The 26,403-nt window shown below is 55.9% G+C and overlaps 1 protein-coding gene across 1 annotated transcript; it reads left to right on the top strand.

The window, feature by feature from the left end:
- Nucleotides 1-6,462: 6,462 nt before the first annotated feature.
- Nucleotides 6,463-26,239, top strand: MMP11 (matrix metallopeptidase 11). The gene is made up of 8 exons (XM_068412769.1): nucleotides 6,463-6,581; nucleotides 16,283-16,533; nucleotides 17,798-17,941; nucleotides 18,969-19,102; nucleotides 21,891-22,138; nucleotides 22,473-22,686; nucleotides 24,056-24,313; nucleotides 25,244-26,239. The coding sequence occupies exons 1-8, from the start codon at nucleotides 6,489-6,491 to the stop codon at nucleotides 25,375-25,377; spliced, it is 1,476 nt and encodes a 491-aa protein (XP_068268870.1). The 5' UTR covers nucleotides 6,463-6,488; the 3' UTR covers nucleotides 25,378-26,239.
- Nucleotides 26,240-26,403: the final 164 nt, after the last annotated feature.

The raw sequence follows: 26,403 nt of genomic DNA, 5'->3' as shown, positions 1-26,403 counted from the left end.
GGGGAAAAACACCTTCGGACCTGAGCTCTGCCACGGTCTGGCAGCCAATTCATTGCAGTGACATTTGTTAGTGGCAACGCAGTGTGGCTCACAGACACGTCCTTCCCCACAGCATCTGGGGCTCCGTGTGCTCCGAATTGCAGGGCACGGATCCACTGCTGTGTGAACAGCTGTGAGAACCACTTGGCATCCCAGTGGGAGCCAAGAGAGCACTCACACCAACCGAACCCACACCTCCGTGATCCCTCTTCCTGGTAATCTCCTCTGGACTGACTTTACTTGCTCTCCTGGCATTCTTCCCTCCTGGCTCACATCCTCACTGCTTTCACATGGCTTCATTCAGTCAGAGCCACAGCGCTGCCCTGATGCTGGGCAGATGCCCTGTGGATGCCTGTTTCTGCTCACCCAGCACCAACCAGCCCAGCTGCTTCCCTGCCACGAGCACAGCCGCCCCCCGGTCCTACCGAGATGCGGGGAGAGCCCTCTCCTTGCTGCTGCTGGCCCTGGCTTGCCAAGCTGGCCTGCACACCCTGAGGACGGGCACCTTCCACTCCTCTCGGGAAAAGCACACCCCAGGATGACACCCGAGCGATGCGGAGGGGCAGGAGGATCTCAGGAGCAGCGAGGCTGAGCTGGGGGAGTGGTACCTGCTGCAGGGAGGTGCTGAGGAGGGGGGAGAGGGAGGGAGGTGGGGGGCTTGGCTGCTCTGAGCAGAAACATGCATGAAGAAAAGCCTCGACCCACACCCTGAATTCCACAGCTCGGCTCCGGGGACAGGGGGAAGGAGAGAGGACAGGATAGAAGGTTTGCAGTAGCCAAGCGTCATCTCCCCAGCCCTGCTGCCTCCTCCCCATGGCCTCCACCGCTCGTGTTGGGTGTTGTGAATGCAGTCCCCTGAGGCTAGAGGGAATCACATCCCAGGAGACATTCCAGTCTCAGCTTCGGAGGGGATCGGAGGGAGCCAAGGGTGGGGGGTGTTTCACCGGGACGTTTCATCTGTGCAGAGCTGGCAGGTCGGCAGCACTGCAAGACGGCACTAGCAGCTCCTTATCAGGCACCGAGCAGCCGCAGGCTGGAGTCGAGCCTCTGCTCTGCTCTCGCACTCCGGCTCCATCTCCCACAGACCAGTTATTTCTGCTCTGCCCCCGCTGAGGGCTGGAAGCTGTTAACCTGGGCTCTGCTCGGTCGGGCACAGGGACTCCGGGCAGGGACTCTCGCCCTTTTGCTCCGGTGATGAACACAACTCCTCATGACGTGCAGCTGGGTCCAGGCTGCCACGGGGGCTTGGCCAGGGTCAGCACCCTTCCCCATGCACCAACAGGGCCTCAGCCACCAGCTCCTCACAGCCGTCACGCTCTGCACCAGCCGGGGCTCGCAGCTCTTACCAGGAGCTGGCTCCTCGGCGTCTGGCTCCTCGGGTGAGTTGTGGCGTGCCCTGAGCCTACGCCAGGAAAGTGCCAGCAGATGAAACTCCATCTCAGGCCAAGAGACACGAAGATGGATGTGTTTTCCTTGCCTGGCTTATCTCGCAGGTGGTGCTTCTCACTGGAGCCCGCCGCTGTTTGTGTGCGCTCGGCTCCTGGCATGGGGCAGGAGATGATTAGACAGCAAACACCGCGGTGCACCTCTCCGGGGCTGCAGCCTGCCCCTGCCCTGCCGAGACCACAACCCAGCAGGGAGCTGCTTCCCCGGGGCCCGAATCCCTGGGCTGGCTGCAGCTGCACCAGGGCTGCAGGGGGAGAAAGGGGAGGACGAGCCACAGGACCCCGCAGCTCCTTGGGCACCATATGAGCTGCTACACGGGGGACGGGGCTGCGGCTGCCTTGGCTGCTCCCCCAGTGACCTACTCCTGGGCTGGACCCCTGCGCAGATGCAGTGCACCTCTGCAAGGCGAGGGGCAGATCGGTCCTGCCACCATCTCGCTAGTTCCGAGGTTGGAGGAGGCCGCGGTGCCAGCCCAGCAGCCCTGCGCCCAGCCCAGGGGCTCTGCTCCACGCCTGCCCCTTGGTTCCGTGAGGGCAGTACACCAGGCACATCCCAACCCTGGCAGACTTGGCACTGCTGGGTTCAACCCAGAATTAAGATCAAGGAAGGGTTTTTTTAAAAGGCAAAACCAAATAAATGCAAAATAAGTAGTAGTGGATCAAGCAAAAACTTCTGGAAACTCATACTGAGGCTGTTACATTGGCCTAGTTAAGCTGAAGTCTGAAAAAAAAACCAAAACATTTTACTTTGGCATTTTCAAGGTGTGCTGTTTGGATCCAGGACAGCCTGCAATTCCAGCCACTTTCATTTAATAGATTTTAAAAAGCTAAAAGGAGCTTTGAAGCAAAGCATTTTGCTGACCAACAGACATTTTTATGTATTACTTTACTTTACATATTACTTCACCTTTCCACTTGTGAGCCCAGGCCCAAAAGCCAAATTTTCCCTCACTCCACATCCTCTTCTTGCCCCATGCCCATGCTTTGGGCTGCCAGCTGAGGAGGAGAACCAAGTAATTCAAGGCCTGTTCAAGAAATACTCCTGATACCTGGTGCTTACAGGGCCAGTTCACTGTGCACGACCCCCCAGCCTTGTTTGCGCCCACCACCACCTGTACAAACACCCACTTTGGCTGCCCAGGAGAAAACAAGATGCCAAGGCCAAAGAAAAAGGGAATCCCAAAAGCAAGAGGGTGAGAACAGAGACTTGCCTGATGGGGATGCGTCCCCGTTTGACACCCACTGAGCAGTGATGCTGGAGACACCAATTCATGAGGCCACTACCTACAGAGAGGACAGAAAAGACATTACAGAAGAGAAATCAAAGGGGTTTCTCTGTCCTGGGGATTTGGCTCCCACACCCCCTCCAGCTGCTCAGGGAAATGCCCAGGAGGTGTAAAGTTCCATGCTGACTTTGCAGGGAACCTAAAAGCAGGACCCCAGCCACGAAGAATACAGCTGTGAAAGTCACACCAGGGGGGTGGCAGGAAACAAAGGACATTGGACAGACCGGCTTAATCCATTTAAATTCAGTTTCTCTCTCACTTCCCCCTCTCCCCTTAGCTCTCATCAGAGAGCTCTTCCCCCACCTCCTCTCAGTCCCAAGTGCCTTACAGCAGCTTCACACCCAAGTGGTTGATGGACTGAAAGAGTTATTCTACCTCCTTGCTGCTCACGACAGAGCAGAATCAAACCCTCTGTTCCCTTCCTCCCCCTTGCACAGTCCTTTTCCACCAAACACCCCCTGGGAAGGGGGCTGCTGAGAGACCTTAGCCCCCGCTGGTGGTTCCTGTCGAGACTCACTTCACGATGCCACTTCGCTTGCCCAGGTGTTCACAAGGTCCTTCCTTGCTGGAAAACCTCAGGGGCGTGGAAGAAGAGCTAACGCTTGTGGCCAGAAGGACTTGGAAAACCCATCACAGTTCTTCCGCTTGCTGGGATTGGAAGGCATTGAGGCAGGTGTCAAGCAAGAAGAGCCATGCATGGGGATGCTGCATGAGCAACATCAGCGACCAGCGGGACCTTCCAATCATGAGGGCTTCCACTGAGCTCCTGCAGCCATCACGAGATCCTTGAACCCCAAATTTGGCTCCAGTCTGGCAGGAGCTGCAGGAAAGCAAGCAGATGGTGCCTGCACTGAGAGATGTCAGGCTGTCGGCACTCTGGGGCTGGGGTGGGAGCCCTGTGCTCCTCTGTCCGCAGCCTCTGTCTGTTCAGCAGGCTGCAAACTGAGGTAGGGATGAGGGCTGCGTGGACAGAGTGGCTGAGAGAGCTCCCAGCACGGCAGTACTAGCAAAAACGACTTCTGCAGGCTGCACACAGGGCCCTCGGCAGACGGTGAGCACACAAGCCCCAAAACACCCAGTGGGCCATTTTCCCACTGCTAAACATCTACTTGCTCCGCTGGGAAATATTTGTAATCCCAAACACACCATGCACTTTCTTTTGTGTGGAGTGCCTTGGCAGGAGCCAGCAGTTCTCGCACACGGTCCCATCTCTGCAAGGACCGTGCCTCCCAGAACACTCCCTTCAAAAGTCGCTCTTTATTAAGAAGAGCCAAACTGCCTGTCGCTGCCTCACAGGCTGCTCCCACGCCTCTCCCCGCTTCCCCAGGGCACCAACAGGCTCCACTGCCATGGGCTGGAAGGCACCGAGCTCCCAGAGACACGAGCATTCAAAGAAAAGACACTAAAGGAATGAGAGACAAAGTCAGGAAAGCTTTTCTCACTGGGACCCAGCTGTCTGGCTCAGTGCAAGGCGAGAAAGCAGGATCTGCTCTGCGTTCCCAGGGCACAGCCAGAATAGCAGGAGAAGGGTAAATTCCACAGTGTAAAGTCTGAGCCTTGTGCACACCAGCTCCTCGCTTCTTCCCTTTTGCTTCTTTCCTCCTTCCCTCTCCCCTCTTACAAGTAAGGCCTCAGGGACACACCAAATACACTGCGCCGGTGTGGGGACACCTGGCTAACAGCCCACTAGCCAAGCACGGCAGCACCTTCCAAACATGGCCACAACCAGGCTCTTTCTTCTCACATCTGCTTACCGTACCCAGTATTTCCATCCTCAGTATGGTTCCCATAAAACAAAACATGAACAACTGATCACAGACAAATAAACCAGCAATACAGTCCGGGATGTCAGGAGGCCGTACCCACTCCCTGCACATCAGCCCAGGCAGCTGGAGGTCAAAGTTTTCTTGTTTGCCTACATTTCTTGAAACAATTTGCAGCTAAACTCAGTCTACTGAGGGGATGCTGACACAGTCCAGGGCTTCTCCTATAGAAACAGGCACCAAGAAACCAGATCTGCGCATTGCTGCCTCTGTCTCCAGGTGGCTGAGCTGATGGAGGCTTCGGCACCTCCAAACTGAGGGGTGTTCCCTTCCTTCCCCTTCCTCAGCATCCCGCACAGGGAAAGTGTTCTTGCAAATGGGAGTGAAGGGCTACACAGACGGCTTCAGCAGAGCTCTGCGCAGGCAACGCAGGGATGCAGACACATTTAAACCCAGAGACCTAGGGGTATCGGTGGACAGCCGGCTGAACATGAGCCAGCAGTGTGCCCAGGTGGCCAAGAAGGCCACCAGCATCCTGGCGAGTATCAGAAACAGTGTGGCCAGCAGGACTAGGGAAGTGATTGCCTCCCTGTACTCAGGATTGGTGAGGCTGCACCTCGAGTACTGTGTCCAGACATTGAGGTGCTGGAGTGAGTCCAGAGGAGGGCAACAAAGCTGGTGAAGGGTCTGGAGGGTATGTCCTATGAGGAGCGGCTGGGGGAGATGGGATTGTTTAGCCTGGAAAAAGGAGGCTGAGGGGAGACCTTATCGCTGTCTACAACTACCTGGAAGGAGAGTGTAGCAGGGTGGGGGTTGGTCTCTTCTCCCGGGCAACTAGCAACAGGACATAGCCTCAAGCTGCAGCAGGGGAGGTTCAGGTTAGGAAATTTTCTTCACAGAAAGGCTGAGAAAGACTTGACGATGTTTTTAAAGCTCTTACCACCTCCATGATGGTCTAGTGCCTTTGGCAATGCCTCCATACCCTCTTCTTCTAGCAGAGACCACCGCCTTGCCTTGGGAGGGTGTGGTTCTCACCAGCTGCTGTCGTCTCGCTTGGTTCCCCTTGACTGCGGTGCCTTTTGGAGGGGCTCTGAGGACCGGCCCTGTACTGGGACCTGGGCACTGGCCTCCCCAAACAGCCTGGAGGAAAATGAATCTCAGGGATTTGGCAGTGTTGGGTTAATGGTTGGACTCGATGATCTTAAAGGTCCTTTCCAACCAAAACAATTCTATGATTCTATGATTGGAATGGGCTACCCAGGGAGGTGATGGAGTCACCATCCCTGGAGGTGTTTAAGAAAAGACTGGATGTGGCACTTAGTGCCATGGTCTAGTTGACACAGGGGTGTTGGGTCGGGGGTTGGACTCGATGATCCTGGAGGTCTCTTCCAACCCAGCTGATTCTGTGATTCTGTGATCAAGATGTTCCCCCGTGGGGACTGAGCAGTGTTGGTGGGCACTGAGGGTCTGAGGATTGTTTTTAGTCCTCCCAAGGCAGAAGAGGTGAAAGCCACTTTTAAACCGACCCGTCTAAAGCCATCCCGATCCAGACTGAAACCAGTTGCAAGACTGGAAAGCGTTGACACCGGGCTTTAGGTGACTCCCAACAGCTGCAGATGCAAAAGCCGGCGGGGGACCGGGTTGCACGGTGCCCAGGGACCGAGCAGGCGCGGGAGGGGGGTCCCGCCCGTCCCGCCCCGCTCCGCCCCGCCGCGGCGGGGCGGAGCGGGGCGGGACGGGCGGGACCCCCCTCCCGCGATGCCACCGAGCCGTGTCCCCTCGGCCCGTAGAGCCGCAGCTCGGGGAGAACAAAAGGCAGGAGCAGGAGGAGGTGCGGGGAGGAGGGCAGGCAGCTCCGGGGTGGGGGGGAATAAGAGGCTCAGCGGGGAAACTCCCCCCCCCCGCCCGCCACCCTTCCCCTCCGCCCCATGTCCGATCCCGTTCCGCCACCCGCTATGGCCCGTCCGCCGCTGCCCGCCGCCACCGCCTTGTTGGCCGCCGCTTTGCTGCACTGCGCTCCCGCCGCGCCCGCCCGCCGACATAAACCGGTGAGTCGGGACCAGCCGGTACCTCCGGGTGTCCCCCCCACCTCCTCCTTCCTCAAATCCCAGTCGCTCCTCGCCCCGTGGGTGCAGCCCCGAGGGGAGCATCTCCCCGGCTGAGCGGGATAATCCCCCTTCAGTCATCTCCTCCCCACTCCATCCCCCCAAAAAGGACCCTCGGGATGCCGGCACGGACAGTGACGCGCTGCCGGGAGTCCCCGACCAGGGCACGGCTGCCCCAGCCCCGGCGATGCCCCCCGCAGTGTCACCCCGGCCGGGCATCCCTGCTCCCCGGGCTCCTCTTGGCATGTTAGGGGAGTTTTGTCACAGGCGTGCTCCCTTCTGCGGAGCAAGCGAAGGAAAAACGGACTCTCATGGCAGGGAGCGGGACAAGGAGGGTTTAGAATCACAGAATCATTTTGGTTGGAAAGGACCTTTAAGATCATCGAGTCCAAACGTTAACCCAGCACTGCCAAGCGCACCACTAACCCGTGTCCCTCAGCACCACATCTACTCGTCTTTTAAATCCCTCCAGGGACAGTGACTCCACCACTGCCCTGGGCAGCCTGTTCCAATGCTTGATAACCCTTTCAGGGAATAAATTTTCCCTGATATCCAATCTTAACCTGCCCTGGTGCAACTTGAGGCTGTTTCCTCTTGTCCTATCGGTTGTTACCTGGGAGAAGAGACTACCCCCACCTCGCTACACCCTCCTTTCAGGCAGTTGTAGAGAGCAACAAGGTCTCCCCTGAGCCTCCTTTTTTTCCAAACTAAACACCCCCAGTTCCCTCAGCCACTCCCCATCACACTTGTGCTCCAGACCCTTCACCAGCTTCGTTGCTCTTCTCTGAACTCGCTCCAGCACCTCAATGTCTTTCTTGTAGTGAGGGGCCCATAGCAGAGGACAGGGGATCCCCGCCTTCTTTTAAAGGCAGCAGAGCACTCGCTGCCTGCTAATAACACCCCCCACAAGCTGTGCTGGCAGTTCCGAGAAGTGTTACGGGGAGACGAGACTAAAGGGATGAATCAAAGGCGCAGGCAGGAGGGAGCAGCAGGGCTTTTTCTTCCTGCATATGCCTGCCAGATCCCAGCACCTGGGATGGAGCCGTGAGCAGCGGGGACTGCCGCTGCCAGAGAAGAGCAGCGGCGTGCGAGGGATTCCGGGGACGGGAGAAGACAGAGAGCTCCTTGTGCTGGGGATGTGTGCGTGCGTAATTGGGTTATTATACACATGCGCTTCGCTAGTGTGCCATAAAATAATGACAGAGCAAATGCTCGGTAGCAGCCCAAGGGGATTAGTTCAGGTTCTGTCGATGGTTTTATTATCAGCTCTGTCATCTGAGTACTTTCTAACTTGGCTGCTAAATATGCTGTGGGCTGGGACTTGGCGCGGAGTAGCTTTGGCCCCCAAAGTGCTTGTATTATTCCAAACAAAGTGTCACTGCGCTCGGCTCCGCTCTGCCTCCGAGCAAGGTGAGGCCAAGCGCCGGGGTGGTGAAACTCTGCACCCCACTTATGACACCGCTCCACGGATTTCATCCCCATCTGTACGCAGCCAGTGGTGGGCTGGGAGGGACCTGCCCGAGGCTGGAGACTGCTGGTTCCTGCGGGGATGCTGGCGGGGCTGGTGGGTGCCTCACGCTCTGCCCTGTGCAAGATAAGAAGCTGCCGCTCCTGGAGGGACCTGCACAGCCTCTGGTCCTGGTCTTGCTGCCAGCAAGGACCTGTGCGGGATCCCCGGGGAAGGGAGAGCCAGCCTGGGTTTCATACCATCCGAACTTGGGTCCGCTCCAGCTGTGACGTGCACTGTTCATCTCCTGCCAGTGCTCGTAGCTGCTGACTGACTGCAGAGGTTGCTAGGGCTTATCTGCCTTGGCCAGTACCCCTTGAACAGGGGGAACGCACCGAACTGCTGGACAAGCACAGTTAATGCAGGGGTCCAGGTCTGCTCAGGCTCCTGGTCCGTCTAATCCGCCACCACACTCCCAAAGAAGGTCCCCCCAGTTTGCAGTCTGCTGCCCAGAGATGGTTTCTTCCTCATCCCAGGCTAATGCTCTGCATCGTGAGCGCTAATGCTTGCCTTGTGGCTGGAGTAACTCCAGGGGATGCTTCTACAGGCATGTTTTGTTCAGGAGCATCTTGTTCTTGTGTGTTTGGCCAGCCATGTGGAGCTCGGGATTTCAAATCAATGTATTTCACTCAGTCTTTGCAGCATTGGTTTGGGGTTGGAAATGGGCAGATGATTTCCCATCCTTTCAAATAGTAGTTCTCTCATCCCAAATAGCTGCCCTTTTGGGTTCCTTATCTGGTGTCAAGGCTTCTAGCGCCTCTGAGGTAAAGCCAGCATCACAGTGGTTGCTCTCGTATACGATGTAAGTAAGTTCACAGCAGTGCACCCTGTTCCTCCTCCGGCTGGGGTACGCATGTCAGCACAGAACGGCTGAAGCGGGATTGCTGGGCTAACAGTGGCCTGTGCATGAGTTTCTGGCCTCAGCCCGTCTCTACCCTCTCTTACTAGACAGCTCTGCCATGCTATTGCACATTCACCCCTCTGGCTACTCCTAGTCCCTGCGCAAAGAGATGTTCCCCTGTCTCTAACAGCAGCTGATTTCCTGCCTGGGCACCTTTCGCTGTCGGGTGATGAATGAGAAAGGAGCTGAGGGGCTGAGCTGGGAAAAGAGACTCACTCCTACAGGACAGACGATGGTGACTTCCTTGAGCTGTGCTAGCAGATGGGGTGGGCACGGACCATGCTAGGCAGCCCCTGGCGCAGGGGGTGCTGCACGGTGAGTAACAACTCACAACAGCAGTACTGAGGGGTGAGGGGGTCAAGGCTCAGATTCATTTTAAAGCCAGGCTATACGGGGCAAGTTGCAGAAGGAGCTGTGTTCTTTGTAGCAAACCCTGTAGATCTCCTTCGCTTTTACATTAGCTCCTAAAGAAAGAAAGAGAAAACTGAGAGCAGAGTACAGGCTGTGTCCGGTGTCCACTGTAAAACCTGAGAACAAAAGACCTGCAGTCCTCGGGGCAGTGCACGCGCAGAGGCTGAATTCCTGCATTGCTTTCGGCTCCCCTGGGAAATCAAAGTCAGTCCATTTGCTGGGAAACTCTCTCCATGGAGAAGTGGTGGGCACCCTCCCAGCTGCCAGCGTAATCCCTCGGGAGCCATATCCTGCAGCTCTCACCCCGAACCCCGCAGGTTCCCCCTGGCAGCACGGCGCTGCCTTCCCCCAGCCCAGGAGCCGGGGAGGCTGCCTGCCTTGCTCAGGGCTCAGGCAGCTCCCGCAGGAAGGGTTTGATTTCCACGCATTGGTTTGGCTATTTAAATACTGCGGTGAGTGCTGGGGTAATTTTAGGCATGTTTATCCTCTGCTCTGCGAGAGACTGAAGACACATGTAAGCAGTTATTCTCCAGCGGGTTTGTTGTGTTTGTGCTTTCACATGCAACGCACACGCACGCCCTGCAGCCTGGCAAGACTTGGGGTGTGCAGCTGGCGAAGTGTGCCGGGGAGGGAGAAGCACTTTGGGGAAGATCCCCCCCCACGCCAGCTCACGCTGCACTTTACTTGCTTCCCCCACGCGTATCCTGCCCTGGCACCATGACTTGGGGGGCTCAGCAGAGGCAGGGTGCACCGTGTAGGTCTTGTTTCAAAAAGGATCTTCTGTGGAAAAATTGTCCTGCAGAGACTTTCCACACCGGAGACACTGTCAGCTCTTTCCTACTAACCCCAAATACGCAGACAGGTAAATGAAGGGTTCCTGGATGTTCTTACGCTGGGGACGGCTCAGCCTGTAACGTGAATGGAAGCACTGCTGAGTCTGCACATAGCTGTCCGGCAAAATGAAAAGTGGAGTGCTTCAGGGGCTCACTGAGGGCCACAGACAGGTTTTTAGGGGTTCACTGAGATCCTGGTGCAGATGAGACCCACAAGAAGAGAGAGGTGACCAAATCTCCTCCTCGTAGTGGGATTTGGGCAGGAGAGAGGCATCACTATCTCACAAAAGTAGCTCTGTGAAAATTAGCGGAGGGGGAAACCACCCCCCAGACATCTCCAGGAGACTGGGCAGGGGGACAGTGGTTGTCTTGTGGGTTTGGAGATCCCAGCCTGCACGTCTGAGCTGCATACGCTCCCTGAGGGTAGAACATCCCCCCGTAGCTCTGAAGAGGGCTGCACTGTGCCAGGTGGCCGTGCCCAGTGGGAGATGTCCTGGCTTGTCGTCCTTGGGCTGGGCACCTCTAGCTCATCGCTCACCTTAACTTGGATGTAATTGCACAATGAACAAAACACCTCAACCCCCTTCCACCTGTGGCTGGAGTGTGCTGCATCCTAGAGCGGTTTCTTGGTTTCAAGGGGATTTCTAGGTCATCAGATTAAGGGCTCTGGAAACCTTTTGCTATCCCTGCATCCTGGGGCTTGTTTGCTTTGTGAGTACTCCTGTTTCTGGCAAACTGTTGCTTGGGTGACACCAGCAGCTTGGTTGTGGTGTTGTTGATGGACTAGAGTCACAAACTGTCATGTAATTAAAGTGCCTGATAATAAAAATAGTCCTGCAGTGTTTATTCATTTGCTTTCTCTTGTTACATCAGAGCCTGGGTCTTCTCACTCTGTCTGTGGGCATAAACATTTGCAGTCCATAATGTTTCATGTTCCACGTTGCTTAGGAAAAATAAACATTTTCCTTTTTCCGTTGCCAACAACAACTACCACCAACTAATCCGGAAACAAACTGTCAGGCCCCAGGAGGTAGTGCTTGATGGTGCCACAGAGTATGGGAAGTGAGTGGAGAGGAACCTCCAACTGTGTATGCACAGCCAGGCACTGCGGCACCTCCCGTTTGGCCTCATTTGGCCAAGGTTTGGCCTCAGCCTTTGCCTTCCCCCAGGCTCTGTCTGCAGCAGGACCGGGCTGCAGCCCAGCACGAAGGAGGCAGTCCTGTAGCAGAAGTGTTTTGTGTAAGCAAAGAGTTCATAGTTAGAGGGGTTGGGAGATTCTGCCGCATTCTGGGGGAGGTAGGATCAATAAATCTGGTGGCTTTGCCTTGCCGTTGTTTCCACTGAGTTTCCATTGTTTCCACTAAGAGTGCCCCGACCAGGAGCACGTGTAGCTCAGGGTCTGACCAGACCACAAACATGATCTGTTCCTGCCATGACATTTCAGCCGCAGCATTAGCACCTCCCGAGGCCAGTCTGCTTCTGGGACACAACCTGATAGAGTGGAGCTGGCTCCAGTTTTACCACTAACCATCAGCTGTAGCTGCTCTTGCAAATCCAACCCCTGCAAATTCATGCTGGGCTGAGAGGCAGGCTGGCCAAAAAGCCGGCAATGGTACTCTGTGCATCAGGACAACAGTGCTGATCTGAGGCAGGAGCATTGCTGCAGCCTGTTAAGGGGGTGCAGAGCCCCTTGGGGGCACAGCCACCCAACAGCAGACAGAAATGGGGTGAGAGAACTGTCTTACATGAGAACTGCAGGAGAAAGCATCTCTGCTCTCCTTCCCCATGCACTGAATTAAGGGCAGGAGTGCTCCAAGGTGCAGGCTCATAGGTGGGAGGAGGATAATGCTACTAGTCAAAGAGGCAGCAAACACCAGGGCCTCACCAAACACTCTGAGTAACAGAAGGAAAAAGCAGGGAGAAATGGAGAAGCAGCAGCAAAGGGACAGGGAGGTGGGAAGAAAACCCATGAGCTCATCTCCTAGCAGAGGAGGAAAGAACCCCCAATGACAGGGGAAGTATCCAAGACTGATGGGATTCGCGTTGTAACTTGTCCAGTCTCTGCCGTCTGACGGGGAGGGGGGTCTCCTTTCATGTCTGGGCTGCAGGAGCCGGCAGGAGCCCAGGTAATTAGGTACACGGCAGAGGAGACAAGTTTAAGTTCAGGGCAGGCAGCAGAGGATGGATCCAGGCAGAGGAGAGCACGGGGTTTGTCAGTACCAGGCACTGGCCTCGCTCTTGAGGTGTTTTATACACAGCGTTGCTGATGCTCCACTCAGCTGTGCTGCTCCGGCTGCTTCTCCTCCCAGGAGGCTCTGGAGGGCAAGTGCTGCCCAACACAATGAGGTCAAAGATGCTCCTGGCTCCTTGGGATGGCTGGGACGCTTCCTGGGAAGCTTGGCTGGCGTTCATCTGGCCCCAGCAGACCCAGAAGTGATGGCTGTGGTATCGCAGCACTTGAGAGCTGATAAAGCTGCGAGGAACCGAGCGGGCAGTCTGTACCTCGGCTGTGGCTTCTGCACTCCCACGGCATCCGTCCTTTCCCTCCTGTCCCCCTCCTCAGCCTTTCGGTCACAAGGCTGCTAGGAAAAGGCACATTCTTTGCAAGGGGCTGTGGCCAGCCTGCAGCATAGCCCTCTCTGCTCCTCTGCTGTCCTCACTGCCCTTGACCCTCGGTTTCAGGCCTGGCAGCCCCTCTGCGCTCATGTTGTGCAGACGTTCTGCTGCTCAGTCTCTGTTGCAAAGCCCTGGCCTCTTCCCTTGGGTAAAAGCTGTCTATTCCCGTGCACAGCGGCCACCCCAGCTGAGGGCTGTGCTGGGACGGGCAGCGCAAGTGGCTGCACACAGCCTCAGCCAGAGGCTCAGGTCCGATCCGCACTCAGCAGGTCTGAAAGCCTGCCCGGGGCTGCAGGGACTGTCCTTTGCTTTTGGTCTTTGGTAATCCTTTCCCCTCCGGTGGTGGGGTGGGAGGAATGGGGATGCTTTGAGAGTTCCCTAGCAGCCAGTGCCCTCCTCATCCTCTCTGCGCAGGTCTGCACTAGCTTCAGCAGCAGCACGGCCCTGAGCAAGCCCCTAAGCTTACAGCTGGGGCATTACACCACCGCTCAGGAGAGCAAAGCGGGATCTCCCCAGGAGAGGGTGGCTTCAGCGCTGGGTGGGAAGGATGAAACCTTAAGCGAGACGACATGTTATCTAAGCCTTGGGAAGTGCCTGCAGCGAGGTGTGTCCAGCCAAGGAGACTGAAATCTCCAGCCTGACGCGTCTCCTGAGCATTGTTTGGCAAGTGGTTTCTGCCCGTCACACTTCCCCTTGCCGGCTGTGCCTGCAGTGGCATTTTCCAGCCCTTTCCTGCCATGGTGCTAATGTCGGTGCAGTGACGACAGGGAGAGGCTCGCTGTTTGTCCAGGGGCATGGCAAGTGCACAGGGCAGCAGGGCAGGTCTCGCCTCCTGCCTCCACCCAGAGCCGTTCCCAGGGCCACACTGTGTCCCCTCCCAGGGCCGGGACACGGCAGAGGGCAGGCAGGTGGGAGCGGAGAGGGTCCCGCCTAAGGCGAGGTGGGGTTTGGGTGGCTGGAAGCCAGGATTCATGCCAGTGGCCTTGAGCTTACCAAAGAGGAGAGAGAAAACCTACCTCTGGTCTGCCTCTGAACACGGGATCCCTCAGGGTGAGAAGGGAACAGGCAGTTCCTCCTCCCTGCTTGTGCTCAGAGGAGAGTGATAATTTTCAGTTCATGTCAGCGCTCCCAGCCAGGACCAAAATAACCAACCAGCCTTCCTGGGAGAGCGGGGGGATGTACTCAGCACAGCCAAGAAAAAAAAAACAGGAGTAAGCCCATCTGTGTCAGCCTCAGCCCGCTCACTTACCTGGGCAACTCCTGAGGGTTTCCCAGTGCTCCCAGTTCCACAGCGAGGACTCTGCCCAGGGTCCATCTCCACTCTCCCCATGTGCCTCGGAGCGGCTGTCCTGCACCTCCTGGCCCTGGGAAACCAGACACATTCATCATCCCATGTCCTCAGGCAGCAGGACCTGCCTCCAGTGGCAGTGGGTGCTCTTGAGCGCACCCAGGAGCGAGGAGCCGAGCAGCCCTCCAGGCTGGGCTTTGGTAGCGCAGCTGCCATTATGTGCTTGGCAGAGGGTCTCGTCGGGGCTGGGAGCAAGATGTTGGCCAGGACATCAACCTTATCAGCTCCTCCTGCCAGCTATCCTTTGCAGGCGCTAGCTGCCAGCCCAGGCAGGGTGCCAGGCAGCTCCTAGAGAGCTCCTCTTAGAGAGACAGGTACCTCCGACCTGGCCAGGCTCCAGCATTCAACAGGAGCAGCCCAGTGCAGACTCCCCTGGGACAGGCCAGCCCATACACCCTCCTTCCACTAAGGCACTGGATGGGTTCCCAGTGCCACGGCTGGTGGGTTGGGTAGGCTTTGCTGCTCAGAATGTAGAGTGGCTTTCTCTCTTTGCACGTGTTGATGGTGTGGTTCCCGTGGTGTGTGACAGTGCACCGGGACACCAGGATTGGGTCAATGGTTTCTAAGGCAAAGGCTGGCAAGTGCCATGCCACCAAGGGTGTCTGGCTAGCTGGGGAGGACAAGCCAGCAAACTGGAGTGCTGACAGACACACAAAGAGCCGGACACCTAAACTGCACCTTGTGTGACCCCTCAGGCTCCTGTGTCCATCCGTGCGTCGCTCAGAGGCACGGGGCCATTACAGAGTCGGGAGCTCGGTGGCGGAATTAATGCCAAGGGCTTCACGCTTCATTCCAGCCCGCGTGAATGGGCTCATTGTAGGGAACAGCGCGGCGGCAGCACGTGGATTACACGGCATCGTGGCAGCCCTGGCATCATGCCCGCCTGACCTTCGCGTCCCCGGCAGGGCAGTCAGGAGAGCTGGCCTGGAGGAAGGCAGCTCTTTGCAGGGGAAGAAAGGGGACCCCTAAACACCAGGTCTTCACTTTGGAGCCCTGTGGGACAGGGCCTGCTTGAGTAGAGATGCGTCACTGCTGCACCTCAGCTCCTGCTGCTCACCCTTAAATTTGCCCACACAGAATCAGGCAAAAAATTCTGCATTTGGCCCTTCTGGCTTGTGCAGCGTGGTGACGCAGGGACCAAGCGCCTCTCACCCCACATGCCTCACAGCAGGCTGGAGATTACGCTTGGGTCATGTTTCCTGGTGGCCCCATTGTCCTGCTGTCAGGTGGGAAACCAATGGAAGTCAGCTAATTAGCACTAATTAATGTTGCCAAGAGGAACTGTGCTTCTCCTACTAAGTGTGGGGGAGCCCAGGTGATCTTATCCCCAAACAGAGTCACAGGCACAGTGAGGCAAAGGGGTATGGTCCTGCCCATCCCTCTGCAGAAGCAGTGACCTCAGGCAGTGACAGGGGCTACAGGGACGGTCACTGCTGCTCTCTGCCCCGTGGGCTGGGCTCTAAGTCACCCCCCGGATCCGTGTGTCCTGCTCACCAGCTTGCGCTGTCCCCCAGCCATGCTGAGAACCTGCTCACCATGCCAGGACAGCATGGGGACACCATGGGAGCGACAACGGGGAGCACAACTGTGTGCTGGGGACTGAAGGCTTCGTCCCATTAATATCACCTCCCCCCAAGGCCAGGAGGGAATAAAGGATGTGGGGCAAAGGGGGAGAATTTACTCCCTAGTGATTTATTTCGTTCTTGAAGGGTCTGGTTCTCATCCACAGTTTGCAAAAGCATTTCCTGCCGGCCAGCTGCCAAGGGAAAACGGACCAAAAATAGCCCAGTGCTTAGGAGGTGCCATGGCATGACACAGTGCCTCCCAGGTGTGACCCAGCCAGGCAGCAGCAGAGCCCAGGGAACGGAGGATGGTTGTGGGGAGCAGTTTGTGCCCCAGCAGCAGGGGAGCAGCCCCAGGCAGAGGTGGAACTCACCGCTGCAGCGCTGCTGTGGGGAGCCGTCCACCACGCTGCATCAGGACCTCTCTTCCAGACACTGAAGTCATGGCCTTGCTTTCCCCTTTTAGGACGTGTCTAGAAAGCATCACACCTGGAAGGAGCAGAGTCCTTGGCTGTCTTCCTTGGTGAACGCGGTGGGGACCGGCGTGCCCGCCAAGGGCTTCCCCGTGGGCGCGGGTGAGGAGGCGGCACACTGGAACCCTCCCCGGTGCGGCGTGCCGGACCTGCCGGCCTTGCCGGACGGCCAGAGCGGGCGGAACCGGCAGAAGCGGTTCGTCCTCTCCGGTGGACGCTGGGACAAGACTGATCTCACCTACAAGTAAGAAAGACCCGAAACAGGAGTCAGGCTGGTTTGCTTCTCCCTCCCCAAACCCCTCAGCCCGATGTTCCCTGGAGTGCTGCACGCTGATCATAAACGCTGGAGGGCAGCCCTGAAGCTGGGTACGGCCAGCTGCGGGGCAGGGGAGCTGCATGCTGAACCCCCAGCAGGGTCGTACCCAGCACCTCCACATACCCTCGCACACGCTGCCATAAACACAGCTGCCCACCCGCCCCTGCCCAAACACGCTCCGCACAGCCTCGTGTCACCCCTCGGCCCGTCCCGCACCAACACCCCCACGTGCGTACATTCACTCCCCTACATCAAACCCCTGACACATGTCAAGCCGAGCCTCTACTACCGGCCCTCTCCTGCTGTGCCTTTGTTCCCCCCCAGCCACCCCGCTGTGGGCTCTCTTCACAGTTTATTTTAAAAAGACCTTTTTATTCAGCTGTTATTGATGTTCCCATAAACACGACTTCAGTGTAGAGTTCTGCCCAAGTCACCCCACACGTCCTCAATTGTGAACCTCCTCAACAGGCTTGTGGGAGGGTTGTGCTGCCTCCCCAGTTGCCCACAGGGGCATGAGTGGAGAGGTGAGCACACTCGTATGGTCTTTGACAGCATGTAAATCATCTTTCCTTTAATTAAGTGCAGGAGACAGTTCCTCATAGCGTTAGGAGGTGATAGGTAACAGGAAGGCTTCTTCCCTTTTTTTTTTTTGGTCAATAGTGTTAAAGAAAGAAACACAGCAGAGATGAACACACACCAACACTGTTAATGGAAGGGAAAGCAAGCTCCCTCTGTGCCATACCTTACAGTCTGCTTGTGTTATAGGAAGGCAGAAGAGGCAGCAGCTGCTCTGAGCAAGCCCAGGTTTCCGGGGGCAAAAAAAGGAGAGATTGAGGAGGAGAAATCACATCACACCACTCCCAGGCACCTCTGTGGGGCTGGACTCGTGGGGGACAGACCTGGGAAATGCTGCATCCCTTCCCTCCAGAAAAGCACAGATCTGCAAAGCTCTCCAGAGAGCCCACCTCTGGGCCCACCAGCCAGAGGGTTTCAACACTGATGGGATTTATCTGCTGCACGTGTTGCTTGGAAGAGGGTGCTGGAGCAGTGCTTGTATGGATTGGAGATGTTCCGGTGTCGAGAGCGAGCGGCAGCCCTAGTGACGCTGATCCTACAGCTAGTGTCTTCATGACAGCAGTGTCCATGGGGCAACGGCTGATGCTCTCCTCATCCAGTGTCTGTTGCTTTTCAGAATTATCAGGTTCCCGTGGCAACTTGTAAAAGCCAAAGTGAGAAGGACCATTGAGGAAGCTTTGAAAGTCTGGAGTGACGTGACCCCGCTGACCTTCACTGAGGTGCAGGAGGGCCGGGCTGACATCGTCATCGATTTCACAAGGTGAGCAGGGTGGGCAGCAGCACCCTCCTCCCAGTCAGAGCAGCAGCCTTGCAGGCAAGACCCCAAGCCTCTGGCCAGAGCGGAGAGCTGCCAGCACACAACTTAGGCACTTAAGTGGAGGCTCATATTTCTGCTTTCAGACACTGGCATTTTTTTGGTTTGTTTTTTTTTTCCTTCTGTCAGCTGTGGGCTGCTTGGTGTAAGTGCAGCTGTTCCATGCTGGCTGTGCACAGCACCGTTACTGATCGTTCATTAATTTTCCTGGTACATTTATGTTTCTCTGCCCACAGGCTGTTTTCCTAAGCATTTGTTTTGACTTTCCATCTTCAGGTCCTCCATCCTGTCCCTTGACTGAACGACGTAACTGTCTGCCCAAAGACAAATATAGTTTCTTGGTTAAATGAATCTTGGCTCCCAGCCTGAAATTCCCTTTTGGCAAAATACGCACGGGGGCAAAGACTTCCCTCTGCTGCGTGTTCGCACAAAACTAATAAAGGCAGTGGAGGCCGTCCAAGCAGTGACACGATCTGCACGCTGTGTATTTGCCTGTGCCTCCCTCAGCTCTCTGAAGTGGCCACATCTCTCATGGGTTTCCTTCACTAGTCAACAGTGGGCTTGGCTTAAGTGAGGACCTGAAGGTCTGGCTGGCTTCGCTGCTGGCTGCCCCTCTGCATCCCCCCGCTGCTCAGCTTTGTCAGCTCAATCTTGGCTCGAGCAGTCACCTCCTTAATTCTTTAGGCACCGTGGTCAGCTTTGGGCTGGAAGTTGAACAGAGGGAGGAGAGAAACATCCCTGAGAAAACATATGAACTCCCCAGGGCTCGGTGTGACCGAGCTCTGCTTCCTCAGTGCCCCGATGCAGAACGGAGTTGGTGCCAATCCGAAGGGCTCAAAACAGTCGATCTGGACTGGTGGGATGAACTTGGTATGGGAGTGAGAGCTGATGCCCCCTTGCAGTGGGGCCATACGATGCTGTTCACTGGAGGTACGCGGCCGTTTGTCTGAGGTGCAATGTGTCTTCCCTCCAGGTACTGGCATGGAGATAACTTGCCTTTCGACGGGCCCGGGGGGATCCTGGCACACGCATTCTTCCCCAAGACACACCGGGAAGGAGATGTCCATTTTGACTATGACGAGACCTGGACGATTGGGAACAACCTGGGTACGGTACTGTTTCAGGGGGAGCTGTGGACCCTCCAGGATGCTTATTGGGGCACCTGGAAATGATTCAGTTGTGGTGTGAACAGGGACCCTGTACAACTGAGAGGCAGCAATCATTTTTGTGGTGTGCATTGTCATCTCCTATCACTTACAACCCTACTGGTAGTGTTCAGGTCTTTTCTTGTCACCCTTCAGCCACAGCAAAACCCTATGTCCAGCACCAGGACCCTGGTTTCCCAGTGGGCTCCCCTGTGCGGGGGGAGCAAGAGGGACGCATCTGAGAGACGGCTCCTCTGCCCAGCCACGCGTGCTGCCACCTGGGAATTGCACCCAGCATTGGCAGGAGCCGTTAGAAGTAAAGCAGGGAAGGGATGAAGGAAAACTGAGGCTCAAGCACTGTCTGACACAGTTGTCTTCCAAAGGACAGCCTCAGCCCCAGTCCCTGCACGCACTGCTCACCGCCTGCCCACAAAGTATTTTCTCTTTGAACAAGTCCATAAAGGGAAACCACCCAGGCTCCAGCTCTGCCCCCGTGGCCTGGGAATGCTCTGACCATAAACAACGCCACATCGAGTCAAGATTCTTTTTTTTCTTTGTTGCTAATAATAGAACCAAGCTGGTAGCTGTCTCCTAGGGCACTCAGGGTCTGGTGTCACAGTATCTCATGAGATACTGCAGTACTGCCTGGGACCATCTGAATCAGTGCCCAAAGCGTCAGTTTCTGCAAGACCCACCAGAATTAACTCAGGTCAGCCCCTCCTCCTCCTTCCCACTCTGTCTACAGGGACAAAGACACAATCACAAAGCCCAAGTTAAACCCCTGCCTCTCTGGGGTTTCCCAAACATTTTTTGTCCACATCAGTGTTCAGGGCTCAGCTGGGCTCCCCCAAAGTCCGCTTTGTTGCCAGCTGTATGCCAGCTTGAGTCTGTGCGGGGCACAGGACTGCTCTGTCTCCGACCCTGTTCGTGCTCACCCAAAACAAGAACCAAAGAGCACCAGATCTTTCTGCAGAAGCATTTCTGCTCCTTAGGGAGGAGTGGGCTCTGCTGTTTTTCACCCTCTTTCAGGGCTGCCTGTGCTGTTGAAGAATTCCCTACCTTCTCCCAAAAAGACAGTGTTGGAGGCAAACCAGGAATGGAAAACGGATGCCAGTTCCCATCAGAATCCAGCCCTGTTCCATGGCCTTTCCCCCCCCGCCCACGTCTTCCATATATAAATGTTGTAAAAGCTCTTTGCAGCTAATTGCCATTTAATATGCTGAAAAGAGCTTTATGATATAAACATGGAAAAATCCTTATCTCAGCTCTGAGTGAGACGGGGAAATCCTTAGCCTCATTTTACAGACGGGAGAGCAGAAGTACGAGGAGGGCTAAGGTGTGCCCGGGGGTCACCCCAGCGCCGTGCAGGAAGCAGGACTCCCCGTGGAGGACCTTCTGCGAGGGACACAGCGATGCTCCCCAGCACAGCTCATTCAGGCGTGCTGCTGTTCACCTTCCCCAGAGAACCTGACTGGCACGGCCGATCTGCCAGCACTGGGAAGCATCAAGTGAGGAGCCTGCCAAACTCGACAGAAGTGTCTGGAAGTTTGTAATAAATCACTGACACAGAAATCCCACTTTCTCAGCTGACCTAGATGCGTCGATTTAATTGAGGCAGTTCTGTGCAAATTCATCACTTCAGCATAAAGCTGACCAGCGGAGGAAGACGGGGGCTCACCTTCCCCTCCGCCCTTCCCAGGCGTTCCTGCCAGCTGCATCCCCCCTGTCCCAGCCCGTCCCATCCCGGTGCTGAGCAGTGACCTGCTCCCCTGGAGCCAGCACAGGGAAATCCTGCCTGGAGCAGTGGGGCTGGCTGACTCCCATCCCCGCCTTGCTCATCGCTCGGGCTGCGGCTCGGAGGATTTCTGGCTGAAGGCAAGTGAATGAATACGCTGGGACTTGTCAACAAACAGCCCCACTCACAAGTTTCGCTGCTTCATGTGCCTCTCTTCCAGCTTTACCTGAAATTTATCAACTTCAAAAAGGATCCGCTGGAAGCTAAACATCACCTGCCAAATGACATGTTTTTGCATACTGAAATCCACTTGGCCCCCTCCCCTTTTCTAGATGATCCAACGTTATGTATTTGTAAAACATGATCTCCCATAAATCTGCTTAGGTCTGGTGAAGAAGGCCCAGGCCTTGACACTGGGTAATTTCTTATGGATTTATTTCTACATGTCACCTTCTTGCTACAGTCCCCACACAAGCAATAAATGAGCTCCCTCTGCTGTCTGCGTGACAATGGCCATTAGCAAGTGTTAATCCCCACTGATGCAGGTATCTTCCGCAGTGGACATGATCTAAATGGGACCTGATACCCTACAGCTGTAGCCAACAACTGCTGCCAAGGCTGGAGGGACAAAAACCAACCTTTCCACCCCGACACCTACTTATGTGGGCCAGACTTCTTTCCCTGTGCAAATTTGTTCTATCCAAAAGCACACGGAAAACCTTTTTCTTCCTCATAGCTGATGGGGTACAGAAGCCCCTGGCGACAGAATTGCAAATTACCAACGTGCCCAGGCTAGCACCTGAGTGTACGAATTCACTCACAGTGCTCCAGGAAAACCCTGGGAACAACAACCTGTGAGCGCTGTAGCTGAGGTAGTTTTCTCTTTCCTCACGTTAGGCTCCTACAACGTACCTGAGTGCACTGCCGGTGGCTGGTAACGGGTAGCAGTGAGCCTAGGAGGCAGGTGTCCCCCACACCAGCAGGCAAAAGCGTCTCCCATCTTTTCCCTTTGCAGGCACTGACCTCCTCCAAGTGGCCGCTCACGAGTTTGGCCACGTCCTGGGCCTGCAGCACACGGCAGTCTCCAAGTCTCTGATGTCTCCTTTCTACATCTTCCGCTACCCACTAAGTCTAAGTGAGGATGACAAGCAAGGTATCCAGTACCTCTACGGGAAACCCAAACTGGATCCCGACCCAAGCCCAACTCAGCCAGCAGAGCTGCCCCAGCTGGACCTTGAGACAAATGAGATCACCAACGTGGAGGTGAGTCAACAGCTTGTCTGTGTCCTCCTCTAGCACCACAGCTGGTTCCCAGCTGCTGGGACTGTCCTCTCCGTGAGGCCAGCAGCGGGATTACACGTGGTTTGGTGTCTGTGTCTTCCACCCGTGCTGCCAAGCCCAGGTCCGGACCCCATGGCCGGCAGTGCCAACCAGCCTGGGATGTGTGGGGAGGGGATCTTTGGGCAGCACGTGCCCAACCAAAACTGGCTGAAAGCGGGACAGTGGCCTGGGCATGGGGACGTCCCGTCCGCTGAACCCAGCCTGGGTGAGGGGGCCTCCTGCGAGTCCCAGCACCTGACCAGCCGTGCTTTGGCAGTCTGTGCAGCCCGACGCCTGCGACACAGCTTTCGACGCCGCATCCACCATTCGAGGGGAGCTGTTCTTCTTCAAGTCCCGCTACGTGTGGCGGCTCCGAGCTGGAAAGCTGCAGGACGGCTACCCAGCTCTGGCCTCCCGCCACTGGCAGGGGATCCCCAGCTCTGTTGATGCCACCTTCGAGGACCCTCTGGGCAATATCTGGTTTTTCCAAGGTAAGAGCTGGACTGGGATCAGACGGCTCAGAAATGCATCTTCTTTACTGAGGGATATTCAGGACTCAATAAGTTCCTGGGAGGATAAACCTTCTGGGCACCCTCAGCAATCCAGTGATCCTTGTTATTTGTTTCCTTGTCTGTTTAGTTTAAACTTTTTAGCAGATATTGAGGGTGGAAGAGAAAAGGAGGGGTCACTTTTATTTTAGACACAGCCAAGATATCCCATTCTCCTCCCCTGGAATACAAACGTTTGTTTTGAGCCTCTACCCTGGCAATGCTGCTGGCAAAGGAGGGGGAAGGAAACACTTGCTCCTTCCCCACAGCTGTCCTGGGAAGCACCGTGCCAGAACAGAGCCCCAGACACTTTCACAGGTTGTGAAAGTCCTGAGCCTGTGACCCTGAGGTCCTGCTCAGGGGATGGACAGCATCTTCTCTGCTCCTCAGAGACCTGGATGCAGAGTTTCTGCAGTACCCCCAGACTGAATGAGCCTACAGGGAGCCTGTGTGCAGGACCAGGCAACCTCCTGCCACCACGGGGATTAAAAACCAATCACCCACAGGGGGCCAAACCTCCTCCTGGCCATCTCTGACCAGCAACAACCCCTGTTTCAGCTCCACTGTTTTCTTTAATGCCCTTTCCAAGTGTAGATTGAACAGCGGGGATGCAGAATGACGTAGGTACCCAGCTGCCCTGGGTGTGCACACCCCGTCTGCGCACCATGAGACCGAGTAGCAGAAAGCACACCATGTGGCTCTGCAGGCAGCGTTCCTGCATAAACACATTACTTAGCACCTGACCTGCGCACAAGGACTTACAGTGCTAAAATTGGCAGGCTCCTACCATGAGTTGAGATAAGGGGAAAGTATTACATGCCGTAGGCTAATTACAGAGATTCCCATTTTAATCTAATCTGGAAATACGATTCCAGTCTCTATTTCATCTTGGCAACTTCTTCCTGGTTTCTGTAGCTTGCTCCTTTACAGCCGCATGCCCCCTTTATGCCTGTGCATGCCCACGTATGTTCTCCTCCAAGACACTGCAGGGTAGAGGCTGGTCCCTCCAGCCAAGTCTTTTAGTGTAACTTCCACAGGTAGAGAAAAGACAGCTGCTAAAACAGTCCTCCTCATCCCACCACTGACACTCTCTGGGTTGGACCGAGGTGGGAAGTCAGCTCCTCACGCTGCCGGCACTTTGGGCGCCCGTCGGTGACAGTGTCCATGACACTGGTGGGGTTTTTGCCTCTCAGGCACAGCTTTCCCTAGGAGCTCTGCCAAGGTGCCAGCTCCAGTTGTACAGTTCACTGCTGAATTATCAGACACCAAAGAGCTTCTGAACCCTTGTCTCCCCTTTCTGTCTCCTCACCAGATTCTCAGTACTGGATTTACGATGGTGAGAGACGGGTATCCGGTCCCACCCCGATTGTGGAGCTGGGTCTCCCTGCATCCCCTGTGCAGGCAGCTCTGGTGTGGGGGGCTGAGAAGAACAAGATCTACATCTTCAGTGGAGGCAACTACTGGCGCTTCAACCCTCACACCCGCCAGGTGGACAACATCTACCCCCGGACCATGGCCGACTGGCGTGGCGTCCCTCAGGAGATCGACGCGGCTTTTCAGGATGAGTTTGGTCAGTGCAGCAGGGATGTGGCCTGCTCTGGGGTGGGTGCTCAGGCTGATGCCACTGCCCAGCTAGAAGAACTGTGCAGATTTAGACATTAGGTAGCCGTGGGCACTTCCCAGCCATAGTGCATGCTGTACAGTGCAGAGAGAGGGGCAGCTCCCTCCAGTGGGTAGGGAACTGAGGCTTCTCCCATAAAAGTGAGAAGTTTTATCATTGGTAATTGCAACAATCCACAGTTAAACGTCTGATAGAGAAAATTCAAACTTCTGACCAAGGAATGGCCACAGAGTCCTACCCAGCTGTTCCTACTCCCGACAAAGAAAGTGATGAGAAGACAGCAGAAACGCTGCCCCCACCTCAGCCTAGGCAGCTGTCCTGAGTGAACAGGCTGCTTTCGGTATTGCCTATTTTTCCCAGATGTGCCCCATGCTGAAGACAGCATGGCAGTGCCACAGAAACCCTGGGGACAGCCCGGGCACTTGGGGTGACAGTTGTGGTGACTGCCTCTTTCCTCACAAAGGATGCAGTGGAACGGCTCCCTGCTGCTTCCAGAGCCTAAGTCTCAGGGCAGCTTCCCCGCAGTGACAGACTCTCTGCAGCAGGTCTTCACAAGCGCCCTGTCATAGGCCCTGTTCAGGTCCTAGATGTCCTCTGCCCTCTCAGGGCCAAGTCACTAGATGGGTACAACCTATTTAAAATGACCAGGAATATAAAATAAAATCCATCCTGTTTACTCTCCCATCAAAACTAAAACAGTGTGAAAGAACAGTGTAAGCCACAAGCCTGGGTTCAAGTGAAATGAATCTAGCAGCATCTCCCGCCTCTTCCAGGCTCTCTTTTGGTACTGCTGCAGTGTGTTAGCTGGACAAAATGCTAGGAAAGAACTCAGAGCTGTGCGAACCCTGTCTCTCCTAACTCTTCCTCTCTCACCCACAGGTTTTGCCTATTTCCTGAGAGGCCGAGATTACTGGAAGTTTGATCCAGTCCAGGTGAAAGTGCTGGAGGGCTACCCACGCCAGATCAGCCAGGACTTCTTCAGCTGTACACCTTCTTCCAACTCCTTCAGATGAAGGGGGTGGTTGTGTCCTTCACGCTCCCCTTTCATCACCCTCACCTCCAGCAGCCACACAGAGGGTTCCTTCTGCCGTTCCTGACTTCCTTTCAGGCTCAGCATCTGACACAACAGGTGTCTGTCACAAGTGACAAAGTTTGCTCCTCTCCAGTTCCATCAGCCCCACCTTCAGATGCTAGCAATATAAAAGCATCTGCCGTGTCCTTTGCAGGCAAGAGCAGCCACTAAACCCTTAACGTGACCACACTCTTTCCAGCAATAGCATCCGAAAAGCCATCAAGCCAGCCTGGAACGGAATCATACTCTCCTAATTAACCTGGACCCCATCCTGTAGAACTGATCCGATGGCATTTCCTATGTTTACATAGCTCACAACAGCAGCCTTTGCTGCTCCAGACATTGGCCTGGGAGGAGGGCTTCCACTGGGACACCTCCCTCAGCCTTAGCCAGGGGCTTTGAGGGACACTAACTGCCTGCAGAGGAACGCAGACATGCGGCTGCTGCCAGGGTCATTTCACCAGGGCTGCCATGGTGACTGCCAGGACCCCGCCCTGGCCCTGCTCCCAGTTTTATGTTGTATCACTAGTATGTGTTAGGATTTTATACCGATTTGTATACAGACAAGGGGCCCCCTTCCTTCCACGGTGCTGGGTGCCAGTGCTGGACACTGCCCCGTCGCTCCCTGTGCTCGTCCCTAGCTGGGTCCCCCACCCCGGGTTGTTCATGACTGCACCGATCGGTCTCGTACCACTGTCCCCAGGGCACCCGCACACCGGGCTGGGGCCTGACACGTACAGCCCCGCTCCAGCTCTTTGCACACCCCCGCTCCACATAACCTTACGCCAAAAAAAACCCCAAGGGGCTGCGGTCGGGTCCTTCCCTTCCCACCGTTCAGCCCACCCGTGCCCTTCGCCGTTCCCCACTCCGGGTGAGCGGCTGGACACACCGCAGCGAGCGGGCCGGGGAGGGCGGCCGCCCCCGGTACCCAGCCCCGGAGGTCTCGGTGCTGCTCCCGCTCACGGCT

The sequence above is a fragment of the Nyctibius grandis genome, chromosome 14, assembly GCF_013368605.1.
Source record: "Nyctibius grandis isolate bNycGra1 chromosome 14, bNycGra1.pri, whole genome shotgun sequence".
NCBI lineage: Eukaryota > Metazoa > Chordata > Aves > Nyctibiiformes > Nyctibiidae > Nyctibius > Nyctibius grandis.
Note: the sequence above shows the minus strand (reverse complement) of the source record. Positions and strands in the feature narration are given on the sequence as shown.